This window comes from Nyctibius grandis, chromosome 7 (genome assembly GCF_013368605.1).
Source record: "Nyctibius grandis isolate bNycGra1 chromosome 7, bNycGra1.pri, whole genome shotgun sequence".
NCBI lineage: Eukaryota > Metazoa > Chordata > Aves > Nyctibiiformes > Nyctibiidae > Nyctibius > Nyctibius grandis.
This window is the reverse complement of record NC_090664.1, coordinates 18,657,088-18,680,942: the sequence shown is the minus strand read 5'-3', so window position 1 is coordinate 18,680,942 and position 23,855 is coordinate 18,657,088. Positions and strand designations below refer to the sequence as shown.

General features: G+C 40.2%; 1 protein-coding gene across 1 annotated transcript in view; it reads right to left on the bottom strand.

Annotated features, from left to right (window-relative positions):
* RFTN1 (raftlin, lipid raft linker 1) overlaps nucleotides 1-23,855 on the bottom strand; it is a 113,142-nt gene that overhangs the window by 23,889 nt on the left and 65,398 nt on the right. Inside the window, exons 5-6 of the mRNA XM_068404971.1 lie at nucleotides 9,170-9,590; nucleotides 4,929-5,132 (exon numbers count right to left, since the gene is read on the bottom strand). Of these exons, the coding sequence (XP_068261072.1) occupies nucleotides 4,929-5,132; nucleotides 9,170-9,590 (625 nt within the window). The remainder of the gene's footprint in view (nucleotides 1-4,928; nucleotides 5,133-9,169; nucleotides 9,591-23,855) is intronic.

The window sequence follows — 23,855 nt, the reverse complement described above, 5'->3', positions numbered from 1 at the left end:
GAGGCAGGACATTTGTCCTCATGGAATTTCAAAAAGCTCCTGCTGGCATGTTCTTCCAGCCTGCCCAGGTCCCTCTGGACAGCAGTCCAGTTCTGAAGCACATGAACTGCACCCCTGAGTATGGGATCATCGGCAAATTTGACAAAAGCAAGCCCCGCTGCCTCCTCTGCATCATGGATAAACTTGTTAAACACAGTAAGTCCCAGGACAGATCTCTGTAGTACTCCACTTGTTACTCCATGTAAAGTGTGACCTATTAACTGCTACCCTCTGAGCCTATCCATGCAACCAGTTTCTTATCCATCTAGTTGTCCTCCCATCTAGGCTGCAGTGTCCTAACTTGGATACAAAAATACTGAGGGAACTTCCTTGATGAATTCACCTAAAACGACATCTACTGCTTTCCCTTCATTCACAAATCCAGTGATTCTATCACAGAAGACAATCAAGTTTTGTCAAGTATGATTTACTGTTGTTAAATCCATGCTGACTGTTCCCAGTCACTTTCTTCTCCTTCGTGTGTCCAGAAATGTGAGTCCAAGAGGACTCACTCAGTGATTTACCAGTGAATTAAGTGAGGCTGACCAGGTCCCTGGATTGTCCTTTTGGCCTTTTTTTAAAGATGGATGCAACCTTTACCTTTCTTAAGTGTTGGAAACCTCCCCTGATCTCCATGACCTTTCAAAGATGACTAAAAGTGGCCTTGTTACGACATCAGTCAGCTCTCCCAGCACCCTTAGATGCAGACCATTTGGTCTCAGAAACTCAAGCAATCCTTGTCTTGATCTTCATCCAGTGCTGCTAGTCCTGCACCTCCTTGAACCTTGCCTCTAAGCTCAGAGGCCTGGAAGACTGTGTCAGTGAAGACTAAGGCGAAGGATGCAGTGAGTATCTCAGTCTTATCTAGGTCTGCTGTCACTAATCACCCACTCCAATCTATCTGATCTCCTTTAGATATGCGATGTAGGATGAGGTGGATCACAACACAAGTCCTACTGACTATATTGGTCTAGGCCTAGATCTCCATTGACTATAATGGCATTTTTGGGTGACAACTCATATGCAAATACCTGCAGGGTCTGCCCTGCCTACATTTATTCAGCTGAACCTTACCTAACCTGTCTACAAAGATCAGCCACCTAAAGCTTTAGATGGTGAGTTGGTCTTTCCAGTTTCCACTGTTTCTCATGCAAGGTATTTCCTGGTTCTGATTCAGTTGTATTCTCTTTTGATAATCTCTTGTTTAACAAGATTTAGCTCGTGGAACTTAGCCTACATTAAAAAAGTCATTAGTAATTCCAAATGTTAGTTCATTTGCAATAGGGCAGTAAGGAATGCCAATGAAACAAACCATTTTGACTTTGCTGTCTATGGTATCATTTCCGAGTCTCTGCTCTTGAACTGACATAACTTCACTCTTTCTTAAAGAAAAGGCTCCGAACATAAAGGTTACAATCACTCTCTTCCTCTGAAAATGTTCCATTACCACTGCATTTTTTATTAAGGTATCCTACTGTGCAGAAAAAGCTATTTTCACTGGGTTGTATAAATATTTGATGTAGCTCAGCTGACAAAAAGCTATTTTGATGTTCTTGCTTCTGATTTACAAGGAGTAGATGGGAAAAGATTTCTTACTTTACCATGACAGCTTTCCTAGTGGGCAACAATTTTCCCCTTGTTGTCTTTGAACTACAAATCCCCCTTATCTAGGAAACTAACCTTTAGGCTGCTGTTGCTCTCAATGAGGAAAACTAGCTATGTGTGGCTTTATGTGGCATGTGACCTGAATGTTGGCCTTTGTTTCATATTTATATTCCTCCTTCCTCCTGAATCTTTTTACCTTCAGTACACACAGAGAAAAACAGTTCCATATGGATGATAAAAATCCCAGCCACTTCAGTGAATAAGGTGACTATAATTGGCCAAATGCATCACTGGTTCATCTCTGTCAGAGGCAGTGCGAATATAACAGAGACAATCAATCTGACCCTCTAAAAACCTGACTACTTTCCTCTTTGAAGCAACTCACATTTTGTTTCATTTGCTTTGTCTTTTAAGTACTGTCAATGTTTTCTAGTTGGTTGGCTGGCTTTTTCTAAGTTTGAAAGGCAGGAAATTCACAGACAGAATGATAAAACAAGAATGCCAAGCATTTAAAGACCTGAAGTTCAAAACAACTAAAGATGAGGAGGCTTGTGATTAGTCTGTTAAGGCATCAAAATGTAACCTTAGCTTTGACTCTTCCTCCCTTCTCACTCTCACCTTCTCACACTGCTGATGGGAGACTTGCTGTTATAGGAAAGAAAAGAGACCCCACCTGTTACATCCTTTCCTTTTGCAGTGGTATTAATCTGTAGGTTGCTACTACAGTCTCCACTTCTCACTAGAAGAGGGCAAGGGTGAAGTCCTATGATCACTTTAGATCACTAGGCAGGATCAGTTTACATCTGGGACTACAGGCAGAATTAACAATGACATGAGTTGGATGAAAAACACCAGCAAGTTACTGAACTCCAAATTTAAATAACTGTTATTTGTCAACATAACAACATTCAAGGACCAAGCAAGCTGCTGTTTCTAACTTACCAGCGAAATCTGAATACCTTTAATATATGGTGTAACTCTGTGTGGTTTACATATTGTAATTTGCAACTGTGTTATATTTCTGGTTATAATTATCTGGTCAATAAGCAAAAAGAAACAATTGTTATCAGTGAACTTTAAAACTCTTTTAAAAACTGATTATTAAACGGTTGGCAGAAGGAAGAAACAGATTTGTGACTACTGACAATCTGGAAGTCTTCACTTCATTGGGCATTCCAAGGACAAGGGGGAAAAGAAGATGATAATAACCCTGCTTTTAAGTCTAATAAGCAAAATAATGAATTCGTACTTTAAGCCAAAGAGAAAAACAGCCCCCAGAACAAAGAACTGTGCTATAACCAATTAAAGAAAGTATGCTAATATTACCTTAATTTGGAAGAGGATTAATCAGTGAATAAGGAGACCAGCTATGAAGAGCTGGATAGGCTGCCATAAAAGACTAGAAAAAACTAAGGATCTGAGAAGCCCTCAGCCCCCTCTTTCTTTCCTCCTCCCTATCCTGGGTTGTTCCATACTGCTTGGCATATGAGTGAAAAAGCTGTTCTGTTTCTTTGCAGCATAGGAAAATTTTAGGATTTAAATCATAAAACATTTAACTGCAACTGACAGCAACTTACAGATATTCTTAGCAAATGTTCTTCTAATAGCATGGGCATGTTCACGGCATTTTAACGTATCTGTGCTAATTAATACACTTTTAGAAACCTTAACTCTGAGCTTTTTGACTTTTAAACCTGTTCTTCCTGTAACTGTAAAATGCTAATAAAAATCATTATTAATTGTTCATCTTCAGTCTCTAATATAAGTTAATCCTGAATCTGTCCACTTTTATACAATTTGTTGTCCTGTTTGTGTAGAAACTCTACTGTCATTATTCAAGCCTACTTTATCTATGTCTGCAGGCAGTTATCCAGCACTCCTCACTCTGGTATCCAAGTACATGAACTTCCCCCAGGCCTCTGTTATGTAAATGAACTTCAGAAGTTTAAATAACAGAAAAATGCTGTGTTTAAAGCATTTTAGTGCACCGATAAGCAGTTTTTATTAAAGAAAACACTAAGCCTGATAGAGCCAATTAGATTTGCCTCTATAAGTTGCAATTTATACACAAAGTAAATTACCATTTGTTTTTAAGCAAGTTAACTAGCAATTACAAGGCTTTCCAGGAAGCTGTGTAAAAGCATTCCATCAGCTGAACTTTAGACCTTCCTTTTTTTTGCTACTTGCTTGCAAAATGAAAAATTAGGATTGCCTGTTAATTTCCTGATTGACTTTTAACAGAACTGACTCATATTACTGTGTTTTATCATGGGTCCTGGAATTCTGACCAGCAGCAAAATGGGAAGAAGATACTCTGGAAGCAGTTCCCCTATAATTCTGAGGCACAAACCCACTAATCTTAGTAGCAGTGCCCAAACTATGGGTTACCACATTCCTTTTGAAGAATGCAAAACAAACCAAAACTAGGTGAAAGATTCAGCCATAAGCACTTTAACCATGAAGTATAATAGTCACATAATTTTCCAGTAAAATTAATCTGGCTGCAACGTCAACATTTTTATGTTCAAGTACTTCCCTTGGTTTGTTCTTGTGGTCCCTTGGTTATGTCTCTCAGATCCCTACTATGCACCAAAGCCCTTCTTTGTACAGCAGGCTTGTTTTCAGAGGCACCGTGGTGGCCATGAGCGTAACAGACTGGCTACAGTATTAAGCTGGATTCAGTGCCACATTTTCACAACATGTAAAAGTCTGTTTTTTAATCTTCTCTTCTTAAATTAAGACCAACATTTATCCATCACTCATATGAACACACTAGCTAGGATTAAACAAACATAGAACACAATTTTGTAAAACACTGTGCCATCAAGGTGGAAAGGGTCCCCGCAAGAACTGGGAGTAACTGACTACAATTTGGCCAGATGAAACTGGAGGGTCCTTACACTGACCTGCAATCAGATCCAGATGCAGTGTGTGGCCAAACAGCTAAGAGGAAAGCCACTCGTCCATTTATGTCATCTGCTTTACAATCTTATTAGTTTAATTCATTTTATTTGGTACTGTTTATTAACTCTGTGTATTTCTGCAATTACAGGATCATCTCTAGTATGTTTATAAAATACAATACATGACCTGTTTTCCTTATTCAAATGCCAAAACATTTCCTGTGCTTTCATTCCATTTCACTGAAACAGGCTGATCTAAAACAAATCTGCCCCAAGCCTGTATTAAAGCATCTCCCAAATGTCTTCTCTTCAAAGATAATGACCTCTATTAGAGGAGAAAAGAAAATAATCACAGCATAATGCTTTCTGTAATTTCCATACCATTTACCATTCCAAGGCTGAAGATGGCATTTACCAATGAGCCTCCTTTCCTGAAGTGATCTGTCATGTGCTCCAGCCAATTTGCTTCTAAGCTGTTGACACTCTGCCCATTCCTGGAGATCCTCATAGGGATAGTCACTGTGTAATACTGGCTGCATCTTTGTGGGGTTTTTGGCTTGTTGAAGAGAGCGAAGATCTCTGCTTCTACCAAAAAGTAAAAAATGGAGTAATGCAACAATCATATCATGATATTTCAGCTAAAACAATGTAAAACCCACCGTTTGCCCTTGCCTGATTACACTGTGCAACTACAAAAAATACTTTGGGACATAGTTATCTCCTTAATACATTACTGCAGTGTCCAACACAGTAGGGTCCCAAAACCTCATATGATATTTTAATTGCTGTTACAATATTTGTTACTAATAATGGATTCACTGTTGATAATAAAACATTTAAAGACAGTAATACCTGAGTACCAATGGACAACTCCCCTACTGGAGTTAACAGTGTAAACCAAGACAAGAAAACATGCTCCACAAATTGCTTTAAGTACTGTAGCAATCACAAAATCACTAAAAATTAATGCACAGAGTACCTTTATTTTTCTACTGAATGAATTGTTAAAGAGCTGTGACACTGAGGACAGTTCAAACATGAATTCTTACGGCAAATTTAGGAGGAACTGCATTCTGTAGATCATGGCCATTAAGCTAAAGTATTCAATAACTTGGTTTTGATAATACAATGGCATAGAACCAGCAACCAGTAATCTCATCTAAAGAAAATGCAACGAATCATTAATGTAGAGACTATGCTAGCTGGTTAGTTGATTTACTCTGGGTCTAAGCCAAGGTGAGACATTAACACAACAGCAAATGAATTTTGAAAGTAGAATTGTGAAGGGTCCTACAAATGAGAACATTTTCTAGACTCTGCTCCATATCTCCTCTAGTATATTATAGGAGCAGTTAATGTAGGCTTGCCATTACAAAAAAAGTCATTGTTGACAGCAAAGCTGAGCTTTCACAGCCCTAAAATTGGGAGCAAGTTTAAGTGCAGATACACTTTCCAAATTCTCAGAAGGGTACAACCATCAATGAAATTACCGACAAAAAATTTTGGGACATTATTATTTTACTTATTAATGGACATGGAAATCAATGGTAAAATTTCACTGACTTCCAAATGCCAAAAATTCTCCCAAAATAAATTAATATAAAAGGTAAAGACATTATATGAAATTCATTCATTCAATAAGCTCCTCTTGCTTCCTAATCATAAATGTTAAAGTAAAGAAAGAGACGTCAAGAGAAATGTTACGATTGCTCTCTAACAAACGTCACTGAGCAAGAAGTAGTGTGTAATTGAAAAAGATACTGAAGAGAGATGCTCAGAGACAGGCTGGCAGCACTTGAAGAAGTGAGCAGGAAGCTGACGATATAACCAAACATGAAAAAGAAACCTAATGATCTCAAACATGAACGTTGATTCGAAGAGAGTAGAAAGGAATTGATTGTTAACATGAATCCTCTTGCTGTTTGCCACCTGTTTAGAAAGAACAAAATTATGATAATACATACACGGAAAACTTCTATGATCATTTTGATTCTGACCCCCAAAAGAGACTTGTTGGAAACAGAGATCTTTTTTGTGTATATGAAGACATTATATTAAAATAGCAAATCATGGAACTGGGAAACCATGGGGAGATGATAATTTGGATTTGACACTGGGCTGCTGACACCATGCATTTAAAACATGTGGGAGTCTTTCAGTGGTTGACTTGGATTGTCACCATTACTGAGTGTACAGTACAACAGTCCTAACCACTGTTCAAGTCACTATCGACAACAGTTTTCACCAGCAAGCCTGACTGCTCAAGCATGGACAAAGACACCTTCAGTTTGGTTCTAGGTAACACAGCACTTTTGGACATAGCATTGGAATATCTGTGCCTTGTTTGCAGGCAAATAATTTTCAACACTGCTTTGAAGAGCCCTTTAATAAAAGGGAAAGTGAATGAGCACTACAAAATATTCAGAAAAAAAAATGAAGCAGCATAAAAATATCACTTGAATAGTATAAAACCTAAAATAAAGAAAAAAATTTCCACAAATAGTAAGAAATATTCGTTTTTTTCTGAAGTTTTACGTAGGGGAGAAGGAGTTCAAGAGTGCTAACTTCCTATGGAATAAGCAGGCTAACTGGAAAAAAAAAACCACCTGATGCTTTCTATCTTCATGTTCCCAAGGAAGGATGGAGAACTGGTGCCAAAGACTGAAATACATTTTCCATGGGAGGAAAAGAGAGTGCTGTAATAACACAAATTCATACAAGAGTAATAAAGAAATCAGCAATGTTGTACAGGCAATAGATTTGGGGAAATGTTACTACAGGTGAACTGTCACATAAAACTGCCTTCTCAGACCTTCAGTCTTGGAAAGTATTTGCATAACTCACCAATTAAAAAAACCTGTATGAGAAATAAATAAAGCCAAAAAGCACTCAGAGAAAGAATGATAAATAAGGAAACTAAAGGCATTTTTAAAATAAAACCTCTTATCTGGCAAATCAGCAGCTGTAATAAAATCCTGGTATGTTACAGACAGAAGTTAGGAGTATTGGATGTGATAGGCTTGACATTATACAGAAATATCAAGAACACGGTTACTTGTAGCAAAAGATTTCCACTGTTCAGTATGGAGAAGAATAGCGTAAAAAAGATGATTAAACTTGCTAGGTTAACTCTCTCAAAGACAGCATATATAAAAAGAGAAAGAACTGGTCTGAATAGACTTGGAGATAACTAATTTAGAACTATAAAACTAAGAGAGGTTTCATAATGTGTAAGATTCTCGTGTAAACCAGAACAAATTTTTCAAATAGCAGCTATGCTTTGATCAAATCTGGCTGATCCTTTGCCCAACAAAAATTGAAGAAAGTATGGTGAAAGGTTACTAGAGTGTGTTCTAAATCTGATGGCAAAAAGCTAATTACACCAAAATGCAACGGAAATCAAGACAATAGTCCAAGGAGGCTACAATGCTAAGTCGTTCTCAGTCCTACATACAAAATCCCCAAAGGGGTAGGATTGTTTGACTGAATCTATGTAAGATATAAAGAGTAGGGATACATTAAAGTCAAGGACAGTAACAGCTGAAAGGATTGTAGATGGAATTTCCTTACGTAGGTTTGTAGATTGTAAGGAAAGTAAGCAAAGCAGTAAGAGAAATGAGTGTACACACTTTTCTAGGATTTAAGGAAATACAGGAAAGAAAAATATTTTGAGGTTTAAACTGGAAATGGGGGAAGAATATTTTTATCTGATGACTTTTCATTTTCTAAATTACTCTGGTCTACATCCTATTTTGAACTACAACTCCTGCTACTGAAGTAACCTCTGAGCAACAAACACCTTAAGGAGGGTACTTTGAGACCTCAGATGAGACTTGTTTTTTGATGGCATAAAATGACATTTAAAAGTGGAAAGCACACCTGAGGAGAAATATGTCAAAGAAATGAAAGAAAGAAAGAAAATGGGTATATGAAGAAGAATCTTACAAAAAATGAGAAACAGAAGGCAAATTATTAGGAGTACCATTACCAAGAGGACCTTTATTATGAATTAGCAAATATGAGCCATTAACAAAAATAATTGCTGCTTTCCAGTAATTACAATTCTGACCGTAGCACTTACCCCAGCCTGACTACAGGATACTACGAGACTTTTCAGAGTCCAGATCACATATATTCCTGCTGTGGTTTAATTTCAGCTATCTGTTCACCTGCTACAAACAGGCTAACTGTGATAAGGCTTTGTGACTTATTCCTTCTATTGCTGCAAAACCTTGTCAGGCAGATTAGCAGGGCTTTTTATTGAAATGGACAAAAACGATACAAAGATCAAGATCTCTCAGGGTATCACAACAAATACAGAAATGAACCAATTCAGCTGAACAGTAGACAAAAATAAGTCTTTAGACTCTGGCACACAAACACGCCATAACAAAATTGCACCTGCTTACATCATCTCTTCATTTGCCATCTGACTTATGCTCAGTCATTGTGAACTGTGTAACCACGTCGAAATTAGGTTAAGTGGCTCATTTGGTGCATCTTTGCTTTGCTATTACAGTGGTAAGGTCCTCCACGCATCCCCACCTTGCAAAGGAGCTGGGAACACAATTGAGGCAATTTTAACTTGGCTTTTATGTATGAGAGGTCACTACAATACTTACTGCCAGTAAGTGGTTTTAAGCATCGTGGTGGTGTTTCATTCTCCCCAAGTCCATTCGGCTTGTCTGCTGCTTCTGTTACACTTGGGTTCGCATGTTGAAACTGTTCATTTCCCTTCGCAGACTTGAGATTCAGCTCTTCAGTAGCCTGTCCTTCACCTCTCAAGCCCTCCCTGGATGTGGCACATTGGTCAGTGCTTTCCTCACTCGGTGCTGGAGTACTGCATCCATTAATGCCATCTGTTTTCTCGCCATCCAGTGAAGCATGATCCTTGGGGTAATTTGAGACATTTTTATTGTCTCTTGATTGCACGGAGTTGTTACTGGCGGGTGTCAGGGAGGCGCTGACAAGACAGTTCTTTTGGGAATGGTACTGAGGTATAATTCCAACAAATTTCAAGCCCTGACTTGCAGCATCTTGAATCTACAAGTCAAAAGAAGATTACATTTTTAACTGTCAAGCTGTCTTATCTAAATAGAAATACAGAAAATAACACCCTTCAAGACAGCTAGCATGTCATTTTGCTTCTTTTGTCCACTACCACAGCAAAATGTCACGTTACATTTACATAAAAAGTTTCATTCTAGACAAGCAGGATGAAAAGGTCCCTAAACTGTCTGAAATAATGTGAAAGTGGAGGAAAAAAAAAGAAAAAAAGAAAAAAAAAAGACAGATAAAATGCCTAATATTTCTTCACAAGGGATAAAGTATCTGTTTGAAAGTTTATTCATGTTAGATTACCAGAAGTGGTATTACTCACATAAAGTTTTAGTATCAACCTTTTGACGTCAGGGACTTAATATTACATCGTCTGCTGTATTAGGTGTGTGATTATGACATTTATGCAAGGAAAAGATTATTAATTCTTTCTGTTATATGCACCATTATAACAACAGTTGTTGTTTGTCCTATTTTGAATTACGACACAAATGGCAAACTTTCACATAATGAGTACATAAAACCAAAGCTATTTTAATATACCATTTTTGGGAAGATACAGAACTCGGAATAGAAAAAGGCATTGTGAGATGAGCTAAGAAGAAGAAAATGGAAACTAAGGGGCACTATTATTAATCCTGTTCACTTTAGGTAAAAGAGGAAAATGAAGGAATCAAATCACAAAAGATCCTAAGAAAAAAGCATTAGGCTAGTAGTAATGACAATTAGATAAAGCCAGAATTAACTAAGGAAGGTTTGAGACGAAGCAGAAAGAGAAATCGCTTTTAGGCAGACTCAGCAGTACGGATGCACCATGCATTCGAGCCACCAGCCTCACACCCCTCAAACCCCGAAGAAGCCACAGTGAGAGACAGACTTCTGTGACAACATGAGTGTCCACTGGTTCATTTATCAAAATCACGCACTGAAAAGGAAAGGTTTCCATGTAATGTATACTCTTCATATTATATAAAGTCCAAACACACATAAACATTTCAAAAAGAAATGCCTTGAGAATGAAGAAATAATTTCACTTTCTCTGCATACCACGTAATTCCAGGGAGTTAAAGTGTCTTAATTATTCGCCGAGGATCAATTTAGTACGAACTTACGTGACACAGTTCAGGCCTTTTTTTATTCCAATAGCAAGTAAATAGGAAGAATTTTGTACTACTTTTTTTTTTTTTTAAATTTAAGAAGCAGCTCATTTCTGCATCTTCCCTACCCAGAATTTCTTTTTTTAAATGAATCATCTACTTCCTGGTAACGCGTTACTGTTCTGAACACACAAACCTACACATGATACCTGGTCAACAACAAGAACTTCCTCTTTCAAACCACTATTATATTTTCCATGTTAAATTAACTCTTGATTTCATGATCACAGGAACTTCAACAGAGCTCTCCAGGAAACAAGGCAACAATCTGCACAGGTGTTTAGCTGGGCAAACATGGGATGCTGACTTAACTAAAGCTCATTGCTAAATAGGACAATAACTTCCAAATAAAAATACTACTAGGAGTATCCTGATCAAATTAGTATCTGTCTACGAAGAAAGTTAGCGTGTAACTAGCTTGCTCAGAAAGGTTTAAGTGAATATCACTGACAGAGGCACTCATAATATGGTTAATGGTCCTGACACCCTGTTGTAACTTTACAAATACTTTTTTATACAATGATACAGTTATAAATTCAGTTCATCTCATCGCTAATCTACAGACACGCCACTACATTTCTTTAGTAGGTTGTAGGGCAGCTAATTATAGAAATTTAACTAGCATGCAACTGTTAAAGAGTTTGAGGATAGTACATATTTCATTGGTCCTGGTCAATAAAGACCACTTGTCAATCTATACCAGACTCTCACAGGTTGTGATTTGGATGAGAACAGCTTTCACAGCTACTGCAGCAATATTTTACAGTCTTGGCTCACTCAAAAAAAATGTGTTTGTTCTAAGGAATACCTGATGCTGAGGTTTTTCTTCTGAGGCTCTTGTTCTCAGAATGGAAACAGGAGGAACTAAAGACTGAATGATAGTCTAAGCCGTATTAGCCTAATAATTTAGCAGAAAGATTGGAAAAAGAGACTGTATCTTCAAGGCCCTTTCCCAACAAGTTAATCGGTAGTATACAGAATAAAAAATCTTATTTAAACCTATATTTCAAATTTTCCCAATTACATAAGGGAGAATCAAGTGTCTCATTATTTTCAATAAAGCCAATTTAGCAGGAAATGTTACATCAACAGTGCAATGTAAGCTGCAGAACAGCAAAGTGATGTATCAGCAGATGCAAACAGTCTTTCCTTTCAACTTTCTTCAAAACCATGAAGAGTCTAGCTCTCATCATAAATAAAGTACAAAGCCTGAACATTTCAAACTACAAACAAAGACAATTTGATTTTTTCAGCATCCTGTTAAGAGCTTAAATAGTACAAAATTTTAGTTGGCTTCAAATCCAGAATGAATTATGCCATGCAGTATACATTCATATTTCCTGTTTCCTGCATTTGAAACATTGAATATTTGAATTATAAAAAACAAACCAAGCCTCAGTACCCAGACAGGTCACACCCAAGAGCTACATAGGGCAGAAGGGCTGTTTCTACCAGCCACCTGCAGTTTTTGGACACTTTGAGGCATCCTGCGCTGGTACACACAGACAGATATGTCTGTCCCACCCTTTTGGGAAAATACGTTAGCAGATATGGTGCTGGGAATCAGTAAAAGGGCAACACACGGGAGAAAGCAGGGGTAAAGCTGAACTGAATGGGAAGAACATGACAGGGTCACCCAGAACATACTCCAGATAGATAGGATAAATATTACAATTACTTGCCTTTATATGCCAGTTTAGAGTACTAACAAAGAGTACTAATAAAGGTCTTTGTCATACTATGTTGTACAACTAAATGAGAGGAAAAGGCATAAAAAGCAGAACAAATGCATCTCCACCACTTACCACATCAGAAAAAAAGGTAGATTAAAAATGTTCTTATATTAGGTGACCCATACTAATGTCAATTGTTTTACTGACTTTCTTTGTATTTTAAACCTGCTACATACTTGCTCTTTACATCTTGGGAAATTTTTAAAAGGGAAATTCCAACAAAATTTAAAGTAAAAAAAAAATTCTTCGGTTCTTTCCCAAGACAGAAACAGAAACATTTTTATTGCCTCATAAAGTGCTGCTTGGATGCTATTAACCACAAACACAAGAACAGGTCTCCATCACAAAAGATGTTATTGTTCAACAACAGAAGCAGAACTTAACTCATTTATGTTAATCTGGATAAACCCCCAAGTGTGTACATCCAAATCAGTTTATAACTGGCTTGCAACAAATTGGATTTAGGCCAGTTTAAAAATAGAACCTGCTTAAAGAAGGGGTGAAATTTCATGTGTATGCAGGGCCGAGGCAGGTAAAGAATTTAATGTCATTCCTATAATTTGCTTGATTAGAAACCTGGCATTTTCCCTGAAGGGAAAAAAATGACACACTTAGCCTTTGCTATCTGTGAAATAAATATCAAATCTCCCACTAACTCTAGCAGGAAGAGGAACAAGCACCATGTCCAACCCTGATGCCACTAACTTAACTGAATTTTAGCTGGGGCACTTGTCTTAATATTTTTTAACATTTGTGAAGTGTTATTGTTTATTTCAGAACTGACTGACTGCTATCTTTATACGGCATTTAGAAAAAAGGAACCATCAGCAGCACAAAGCAGTGTCACTAAACAGTAAGTTGATGTAGCAAATTTATGTCCCATCTTTTTAAATACTTCTGTTTCTTTTGAAGGCTCCCTACTTAATTAGAAAATGGCTAACAGTCTAATTTAAAGATCTGTAAAACCACACCTGGCAACAGTATGGCTGAATGATGAAATCCTCTTCTATGAAAACTACTTGTTTTTAAACTAGAGACCTCACAACCATGAAAGAAGTGCAGAGATTACAGGTTGAAAGCTCATTTTGAACAGCCACATACAGGTTTTCTTTTCAAATCTATTTAGAATAAAGACACTTGGCAAGGTCACAGAATCACACAGAATCACAGAATGTTAGGGACTGGAAGGGACCTCGAAAGATCATCTAGTCCAATCCCCCTGCCGGAGCAGGATTGCCTAGACCATATCACACAGGAACGCGTCCAGGTGGGTTTTGAATGTCTCCAGAGAAGGAGACTCCACAGCCTCTCTGGGCAGCCTGTTCCAGTGTTCGGTCACCCTCACCGTAAAGAAGTTTTTCCTCATATTTATGTGGAACCTCCTGTGTTCCAGCTTGCACCCATTGCCCCTTGTCCTGTCAAGGGATGTCACTGAGAAGAGCCTGGCTCCATCCTCATGACACTTGCCCTTTACATATTTATAAACATTAATGAGGTCACCCCTCAGTCTCCTCTTCTCCAAGCTAAAGAGACCCAGCTCCCTCAGCCTCTCCTCATAAGGGAGATGTTCCACTCATTTAATCATCTTCGTGGCTCTGCGCTGGACTCTCTCTAGCAGTTCCCTGTCCTTCTTGAACTGACGGGCCCAGAACTGGACACAATATTCCAGATGCGGCCTCACCAGGGCAGAGTAGAGGGGGAGGAGAACCTCTCTTGACCTGCTAACCACACCCCTTCTAATACACCCCAGGATGCCATTGGCCTTCTTGGCCACAAGGGCACACTGCTGGCTCATGGTCATCCTGCTGTCCACTAGGACCCCCAGGTCCCTTTCCCCTACGCTGCTCTCCAACAGGTCTGCCCCCAACTTGTACTGGTACATGGGGTTGTTCTTGCCCAGATGCAGGACTCTACACTTGCCCTTGTTATATTTCATTAAATTTCTCCCCGCCCAACTCTCCAGCCTGTCCAGGTCCCTCTGAATGGCTGCACAGCCTTCCGGTGTGTCAGCCACTCCTCCCAGTTTCGTGTCATCAGCGAACTTGCTGACAGTGCACTCTATTCCCTCATCCAAGTCATTAATGAATATATTGAATAGTACTGGTCCCAGTACCGACCCTTGAGGGACTCCGCTAGACACAGGCCTCCAACTGGACTCAGTCCCATTGACCACCACTCTCTGGCTTCTTTCCTTCAGCCAGTTCACAATCCACCTCACTACCCGATCATCCAGACCACACTTCCTCAGTTTAGCTGCGAGGATGCTGTGGGAGACCGTGTCAAACGCTTTACTGAAATCGAGATAGACCACATCCACAGCTTTACCATCATCTATCCACCGGGTTATGTCCTCATAAAAGGCTATCAAGTTGGTTAAGCATGACTTCCCCTTGGTGAAGCCATGCTGAGTGCCCCTAATGATCCCCCTATCCTTGATGTGCCTAGAGACAGCACCAAGGACAAGTTGTTCCATCACCTTTCTGGGGATGGAGGTGAGGCTGACCGGTCTATAGTAGTTACCCGGGTCCTCCTTCTTGCCCTTTTTGAAGACTGGAGTGACATTCGCTTTCCTCCAGTCCTCAGGCACCTCTCCCGTTGCCCACGACTTAGCAAAGATGATGGAGAGTGGCCTAGCAATGACTTCCGCCAGCTCCCTCAGCACCCGCGGGTGCATCCCATCAGGGCCCATGGATTTATGGACGTCCAGATCGCTTAATTGGTCCCTGACCCAGCCCTCATCTACCAAGACAGATTCCTCCTCTATCCTGACTTCTTCTTGGGCCTCAGGGGTCTGGGGCTCCTCAGGACAGCCTCCAGCAGTATAGACAGAGGCAAAGAAGCCATTCAGTAACTCCGCCTTCTTTTTATCCTCTGTCTCCAGGGCCCCCACCTCATTCATCAGTGGGCCTACATTGCCTCTAGTGTTGGCTTTACCTGCAATGTATTTGAAGAAGCCCTTTCTGTTGTCCTTGACCTCTCTTGCAAGGTTTAATTCCAAGGAGGCCTTAGCTTTCCTAGTTGCCTCCCTACATCCTCTGACAACAGACTTATATTCCTCCCAAGTGGCCAGCCCCTCCTTCCATGATCTGTACACCCTCTTCTTCCACTTGAGTTTGCCCAGCAGTTCCCTGTTTAACCATGCAGGTCTCCTGCTACCCTTCCTTGACTTCCTACCTGCTGGGATGCTCTGATCTTGAGCTCGGAAGAAGCAGTCCTTGAATGCTAAACAACTATCTTGGGCCCCCTTACCTTCTAGTACCCTGTCCCATGGGATTTCCCCTAGCAATTGCTTGAAAAGGCCAAAGTTGGCCCTCCTGAAGTCCAGGGTTGTGATTCTGCTAGCTATTCTGTTCCTGCCACATGAGATCCTGAACTCTACCATCTCATGGTCACTACAACCAAGGCTGCCCGCAACCTTCACCGCTTCAACCAGACCCTCCTTGTTAGTAAGGATAAGATCCAGCAGCGCTCCTCTCCTAGTTGACTCATCCACCATTTGCATCAGAAAGTTATCATCAATGCACTGGAGGAACCTCCTGGACTGGGGATGGCTGGCTGAGTAGGCCTCCCAGCAAATATCAGGGTAGTTGAAATCCCCCACGACAACCAGGCCCTGTAATTGCGAGACTGCTCTCAGCTGCCTGTAGAAGGCCTCATCACCCTCCTCATCCTGATCTGGTGGCCTGTAATAGACACCCACAACAGTATCACCCCTGCCAGCCTGCCCCTTAATTCGCACCCACAAACTCTCAACTCGCTCCTGATCCGCCTCTGGACAGAACTCAATACATTCTAGCTGCTCACTCACATAAAGAGCAACTCCACCACCTCTCCTTAGTGGCCTGTCTTTCCTGAACAGGACATAGCCATCCATGACCACATTCCAGTCATGCGAGGCGTCCCACCAAGTCTCTGTGATTGCCACTAGATCATAGCCCCCCGACCGAACACGGATTTCCAGCTCCTCCTGTTTATTTCCCATGCTGCGTGCATTGGTGTACAGGCATTTCAGGGAGCGAGCTGAGCACACCGATTTCACCCCAGGGGCATGGGAGGCCTCCTGGTCTACCTCAACGCTAGAGCGTTGCCCCAGTGGTGCAAGCCCAGCTACTACCCCATCCCCCTTCGAATCTAGTTTAAAGCTCTCCGAATGAGCCCTGCTAATTCCTGTCCCAGAACCCTTTTGCCCCTACGACATAAACCTTTCCCATGTATTACGGTCACGCCTGGTGTCTTATGAAACCAGGCATTATCAAAGAACCCAAAGCCCTGCCTCTGTAGCACCAGTCTCGTAGCCAGGCATTAATAGAGAGAATCCTACTATTCCATCCCACGTCATCACCTGAAAATGGAAGGAGGGAGGAGAAAACAACTTGTGCCCCAGACTCTTTCACCAACTGTCCTAGGGCCTTGTAGTCTTTCTTCATCCCCCTCAGACTACGGGATGCAGCTTCTCCCCCACCTGTCTGGAAGATCAGCAGGGGGTAGTAGTCTGTGGCCTTCACCAGGTTGGGGAGTTGCCTGGTGATATCCCTGATTCGGGCTCCAGGCAGGCTGCAGACCTCCCTGTGATGGAGGTCAGCTCTGCATATTGGGCCCTCAGATCCCTTTAGGAAGGAGTCTCCAACCACTAAAACTCTTCTCTTCTTCCTTGTGGAGGAGGTAGCTATACGCCTGTCAGGTTTTTCTGACTGTGGTGGGACCTCTGATATAGGTTGCCTCTCCACCACATCCCCATTGGACCGGCTGTATTCCACTAGGGCTTCATATCTATTGCTCAGAGGTACCTGTGGAGGCAAAGTAGGCAAGGAGGGCACTCGCCTTTTGCCACGGCTATAGACTTGCCTCCACTCACTCCTCTCCTCTAAGTTATTGTTTTCCACCTGAGAGGGTCATTGTACAGTCCACACGTTGTTTGTGATTCTGCATTTCTTGTTGCATTATCAGCTCCATAATAATCTCCTATTCATAGCGAGCATGATGGTACTACTTATAAATACAGAAGCTCAAGGATACAGCTCCCATGCTGAACAGAATCATGTACTTTTGCCAGCTTCGGTAATTGCTTACAGGGAGATTCTGTACATTTCTCCCATGGGATGGCACACAGCAAATCAAACACTTCCCACAAGCTCAGGACGGTGTTCCATCCACATGAGTAAACATGGGAAATAACGCACAGCAATTTAATAATGAGGATCTGTCTCTCCTGGATAAGGATTTTCAACCAAATGATTTAATAAGACAAGTGTCAGGAATTTCTCTTAACTCTTGTATGCCAGGAGCTAGACATTTTTGGGATGCATCCAAAGGAAAAGCAGTTTTACTAATGTCACTAATGTTCCAGTTTATAGCAGTCTTAAATGGTCTCAAGGCTTACACTTCCTGATGATCTGGAAAAAAACACTTTCAAAATCTAGGCATTAGGACTAAACATTTCATTAATAGGTTTGCTATACGGTTCATGATATAACAAGGTAGCGAAAGAATGCTGTAGCAACCCGGTAAAAGGAACTGCTGCTAATACAAAAACAAACAACAAAAACAATTTATGAAGTGCACACATAGCAAAAATGCACCTGGAGAAAGGACAACATTCTCTATGTGCAATGAACTCATCTTCTGATGGTCAGATGCATTTAGTTAGCTCTGCAGCAAACTAAGACAGACTGCTACTTAGTCCTACTGATGGGAAAACATATGGCCTTTGAAACAATAGCTGGGTTAATTTTGCTCAGAGCTATCTAAAACTTTTTTTAAGCCAAGCATAAGCTGTCTTAGCCAATAAAATAAATTCTTGTCTGTCTGTCTATTTGGTTGTTGCTTTTACAAGAACAACGTCAGAGGCACTAGATCTCATAATATGTACCAGAAACAAGATCACTGTATTTTTCTACCTTTTTAGGATTCAAGCAAATCTCCTTTGACAACAGACAGCACCTCGGATCTTCATGCAAAGAACATGATCTTGTGGTTTGAGGGGAATGCTATGTACTGCATGCCAGGAGCTGGAACTGGAAAAGGATGTTCAAGACTACAGTCTTCCAACTGTGTCCTCCATTAATATTTAGTAGTACATGTTTCATCACAAATACTGCACATCCCCCTTCTAGTTAGTTCATTTCTGAAAACAGATGTTTAAAATTAAGACAGGCTTTTAGCTTGCCTTTGACATTTTCTGTAGGTCTCACATGCTGCTTCCTGATAAGACAGAAACAGTCATCAAGAGTTTACTGCTTATTTTGAAACCAATTAAGCTTACCTAATGTTCCGAAGGAGGGGTTTAGTTCTTTCTAAACAACTCAAAACTTCTGTGATTTTGGCATTTTTGCATCTCTAATACTAACTTACAAAAAAAAGATACTTCTACTAATCAAACAGCAAAGCAGCAACTGTTAATCTTTTCTCTGTCATGTTACTCTGAGACTCTTTCACTACCTGCAGATTTCCAAACATGCAACCTTTCTGACTAGGATGCTCTGTCATTGAAGCCTCTATTTCCCATGCATTTTTAACCTTTTCCAGTTTACACTCACCAATTCTGAATTTGAGATAGATAGTTCCTGTTCATATAAGTAAATACAAATGTGGCTTTTAGGAAGTCAAATCCCAATCCGCATTCAGGCTTTCAAATTATCAAGTATTTTCATTGTCAATTACATCAAAATAGGCCATCAGAGATCAAACATTGGAGGGATGCCTTGAAAAACGTTACCATAATCCCAAACCACAGAGTCATCCTTTAAGCAGTGTTGACAGTGTTTGTATTGATACTTCCAATGAAAACTTTGACCAGAATTTTACCATTTGGGAACTTTAGATAAGACTATTAGAATGAAGTTGGTAGATCCAAGAGAAGATTATCAGAGCCCAAAAACAAACCCAAAAGTTAAAAACTAATGAGTTTCTTGAAGAAACAGATGTACGCTGCCTTTCCATCTTTGCAGTATACAGCCCATTCAACAGAACCATTGACTTGACATTTCAAGCTCTCGCTGCATTTGTGGTAGAGCATAACTAGGCACTGAACAGGGAAAAGAAAGCAAGCTTTGCAGTTTTACAACGTGCTCATTGGTAGTAGCCTCTGCAAACAGGAACTGAAAGCTACAAACAGAACAGGGAGAAGTGTAGTGAAGCAAGTAGCTACTGCAACCTACTGCTATGCTGAATAGAACAGAATACAGGCTCTTAAGACAGTGCTGCCAAGAGATATTAAGTTACAGCGAGCTATATGTCTCCTGCTACTGGAGCCAAGGCAGGGATGAGAGTAACAACTTGGAATTCCTCTTCAGCTTGTGTTAGCTGTACATTCATTCCTGAGAACAATATAACTGTACTAAACATGTAGTGCAGTGTGGTGCAAGTACACTTGCTCCTTTCAGCATATCTCACTAGATGATAGCTCTTGAAACCACACTGTCTCATCCTCTGTGGTCCTGGGTGTGATGATTCTTCTCAAATTATTATCTTATTTTAGCACCTGTTCCTTCACAGACCTGGCAAAGGGCGAACGTTGTTGGACGCAGGCTACGAAAGTTCAGCGACTGTGGCACCTGCCAAAAAGCCATGTAACATACCTGCGTCCTCCCATCCTTGCCCTAAACTCTGAAAAATAATACTGAATTTATCCACGTCATTTAAGATTTATTCCCTAAAAATTGTTTCAGACCTGGGATAAACTGCTACGGAGCAGCCAGCTATGCTCACTCAACCCAAATATTTGATATACACTGTCAAAAAAAAAGACTCTAGAAACTCTGTCCCAAGCGCTTGCTTTAGAGAACAGGCATTTTCAAAATGCAGACGACAACATCTTGTGTATTAATCTTTTGAGAGAAACTCCTACACTAATGTGTGAACATAAGCAAGGGGAAAATAAAGATTTATAGAGATGGATGGTTGAGCGTTCTATCTAACAACTGATTTAGCTGGATTAACACAATGTGTTCTTTGTAAAACAAGAGAAAACAGTCACTTATTTGTGATCATCTAGCACTAATGTGATTCAGAACTGGCACACTGGTTTAGTCCATCTCTGTCCTAAGCAATGAAAACAAAAAACCAAAAGGTTCAGGACAACAGGAATATTTTACAAATTAAGAATTCAGTCTCAAATTTACAGACCTTACATTTAATTTGCAGGGAATACTTTCTTTTATCTTTATATAAACCAAAGAGTGTTTCTTAAAAATCACATTGTTTCATCAAGCCATCTGTTACTCGTAGCCAAAACTGCAATTTGAACAATTTGCCCATATTTTATTTTAGCACAGTAAAATATTATCATATTTATTGTTAACAAAAAAAAGTTATTTTTCCCACCAGAAGTGGGATCATTAAAAATATCAACTACATACTTTATAACATCTATTTTTATCTTGGTCAAGAGGATGACTCTGAAAGCTGCTGAGGGCAAAGGATTATAAAAGGACAACCAGGCTCCTGGGAGAGTCCTGAAAATAGTTTTGCCATGTTCATGGAAGATATATATCAACACCATTCTTAGAGGGCTTAGTCAAAAGAACACAAGTTGAAAGAAGCTTAACCAGGAACAGATGTTTCCCTTCACACCAGGCTGTTTAAAATACAGTATATGCTATTTTTTACCATCTCTTGTTATATACACACTTACAAAATGTTAACAAAATGCAACTTTAATAAATATTATCACAGCAGATCACAAACAGCTGAACCACTGATGCTGAGTTTCAACTTCTGCTTCATGACCATATCTAAGATCCAAATAATTAAAAATAAAATAGGGGCTCTGTTTGCACTGAATACATGCAGAAAACAAAGCAGTCAGCTAAGTGCTCAGTGGTTTTCATTAGGATGTGCTAAAGAAATAAATGTTGTATTGTTCTTTTGCAAGTACCCTGAAGAGTGAAGGTTTTGGGGTGGGATTTTATAGGTTGGTTTTAGGATGGAAATCATTTTAGAAGAGGCTGAGATCACATCTAGATAAGTAATCCTAGGTAATAAACAGTACTCTAGAGAGGTCATTTTCTAGCCACAGAAGTAAATTCAAACTGCTTATTCATTTGAAGAATGATCCTCTAAGCAATATTAAAGACTCAATTTTTCCCCTCTTCTGTCTTTTAATGTCACCTGCTCTGACTGTATGCCCTGCAGGAAATTTCTGAACAGGCCAGCTAAAACATAGAATCATAGAATTGTTTTGGTTGGAAAGGACGTCTACGATCATCAAGTCCAACCGTTAACCTAACACTGCCGAGTCCACCACTAAACCATGTCCTTAAGTGCCACATCTATATGTCTTTTAAATACCTCCAGGGATGGTGACTCCACCACTTCCCTGGGCAGCCTGTTCCAATGCTTGACAATCCTTTTGGTGAAGAAATTTTTCCTGATATCCAATCTAAACCTCCCCTGGCCCAACTTGAGGCCGTTTCCTTTTGTCCTATCACTTGTTACCTGGGAGAAGAAACCAACACCCACCTGGCTACAACCTCCTTTCAGGTAGTTGTAGAGAGCGATAACATCTCCCCTGAGTCTCCTTTTCTCCAGACTAAACAACCCCAGTTCCCCCAGCTGCTCCTCATAAGACTTGTGCTCTAGACCCTTCACCAGCTTCACTGCCCTTCTCTGGACTCGCTCCAGCACCTCAATGTCTGTCTTGTAGGGAGGGGCCCAAAACTGAACACAGTATTCGAGGTGTGGCCTCACCAGGGCCGTAGTCCTGCTGGCCACACAATTTCTGATACAATATCTACATATCTACAGTAAAGAATAATGCTTAGAATTACAATATCCTTCTAACAACCCCTGGCATCAACAGAGCAATCAGAGACTTCACAGAAGAGATCCTTGTAAAACTGCAGCAACAGAGTCAAGAAATCCACCAACAGTCTAGTGCTCTTCAGAACACATAAGCTGCATGTCTTTGTTCCTCCTAAAAAAGAACTCTCAATGCAAAGATTAAGAGATGAAGAATAAGAAATGACGAACAAAAAGAGACAAGAATGTGAGAAATACTGGAACAGCTATATAAAACAGAGTATTTTTCTGAGCAATTATAAATAAAAGTAAAAAAAATTACAAGATTAGTAATTTTCACATTCATTTTTTTTAGGAAATTGAAGGCTTTTGTCTTCTTATATGCTTGTCATACTCTTACAAATACACCAATAACTATATATATAAAAATACATATTATTATGGACATATTTGTCCTATGACACATTTCTCATCTTCCACATCTTCTTGCCATTTCATAGTTAGATGCTGAAGAGAGTTTTAAAACTCAGAAGTTGAGAGTTCAAAATCATTTAATATCACTTTCACACACTATATGGATATGTGAAGTGCCCTGTTTTAATCATATAAGCCAAATGTTCATTTTGATGCAAGTAAATATGTAGGAAGTGAAGAGCCAAGTCTGGGCTGAATCACTCCCTTGACTGGGAACATCTACGGAAAAGACTTAAAAAGCCCTTGAGAATGCATATAAGCATTCAGTTTTTATTTTATAGGAGAAACAGAAGTCCTCCTAAATACTCCAACCCTGCTTCTACCTAGCAACTTAAAAGAAGCTGGAAAATTAACCTGTCTTTTAGCAGCAATACTAATACAAAAATGCTTCACCAGTTAGAGCCATAACACAGATGACTCCCCAAAGAACGATGGGCATGAACTAAGAGCTGTTATCTTGATAACACCAGAACAGCTACAGATGAATGGAGGGAAAAAACAGGAGAGCAGGAAAAGAAGTATTTCACAGAATCACAGAATGATTGGGGTTGGAAGGGACCTCTGGAAATCATCTAGTCCAATCCCCCTGCTAAAGCAGGTTCACTTAGAACAGGTTGCACAGGGTCGCATCCAAGCAGGTTTTGAATAGCTCCAGAGAAGGAGACTCCACAACCTCCCTGAGCAGCCTGTTTCAGTGCTCTGTCACCCTCGAAGTAAAGACATTTTTCCTCATACTCAGATGGAACTTCCCATGTTTCAGTTTGTGCCCCTTGTCCCGTTGCTGGGCACCACTGAGAAGAGCCTGGCCTCATCCTCTTGACACCCATCCCTAGGTATTTGTAAGTATTGATAAGATCCCCCCTCAGTCTTCTCTTCTCCAGGCTAAACAGACCCAGCTCCCTCAGCTTTTCCTCATAAGAGAGATGCTCCAGCCCTCTAATCATCTTTGTAACCCTCTGCTGGACTCTCTCCAGTGGTCCCTTGTCTTTCTTGAACTGGAGAGCCCAGTTCAAGACACAGTACTCCAGGTGTGGCCTCACTAGGTCAGTGTAGAGGGGGAGGATAACTTCCCCACCACTAGCTACAGGCCTCCAACTAGACTCGGCACTGCTGACCACAACCCTCTAAGCTCTGCCATTCAGCCAGTT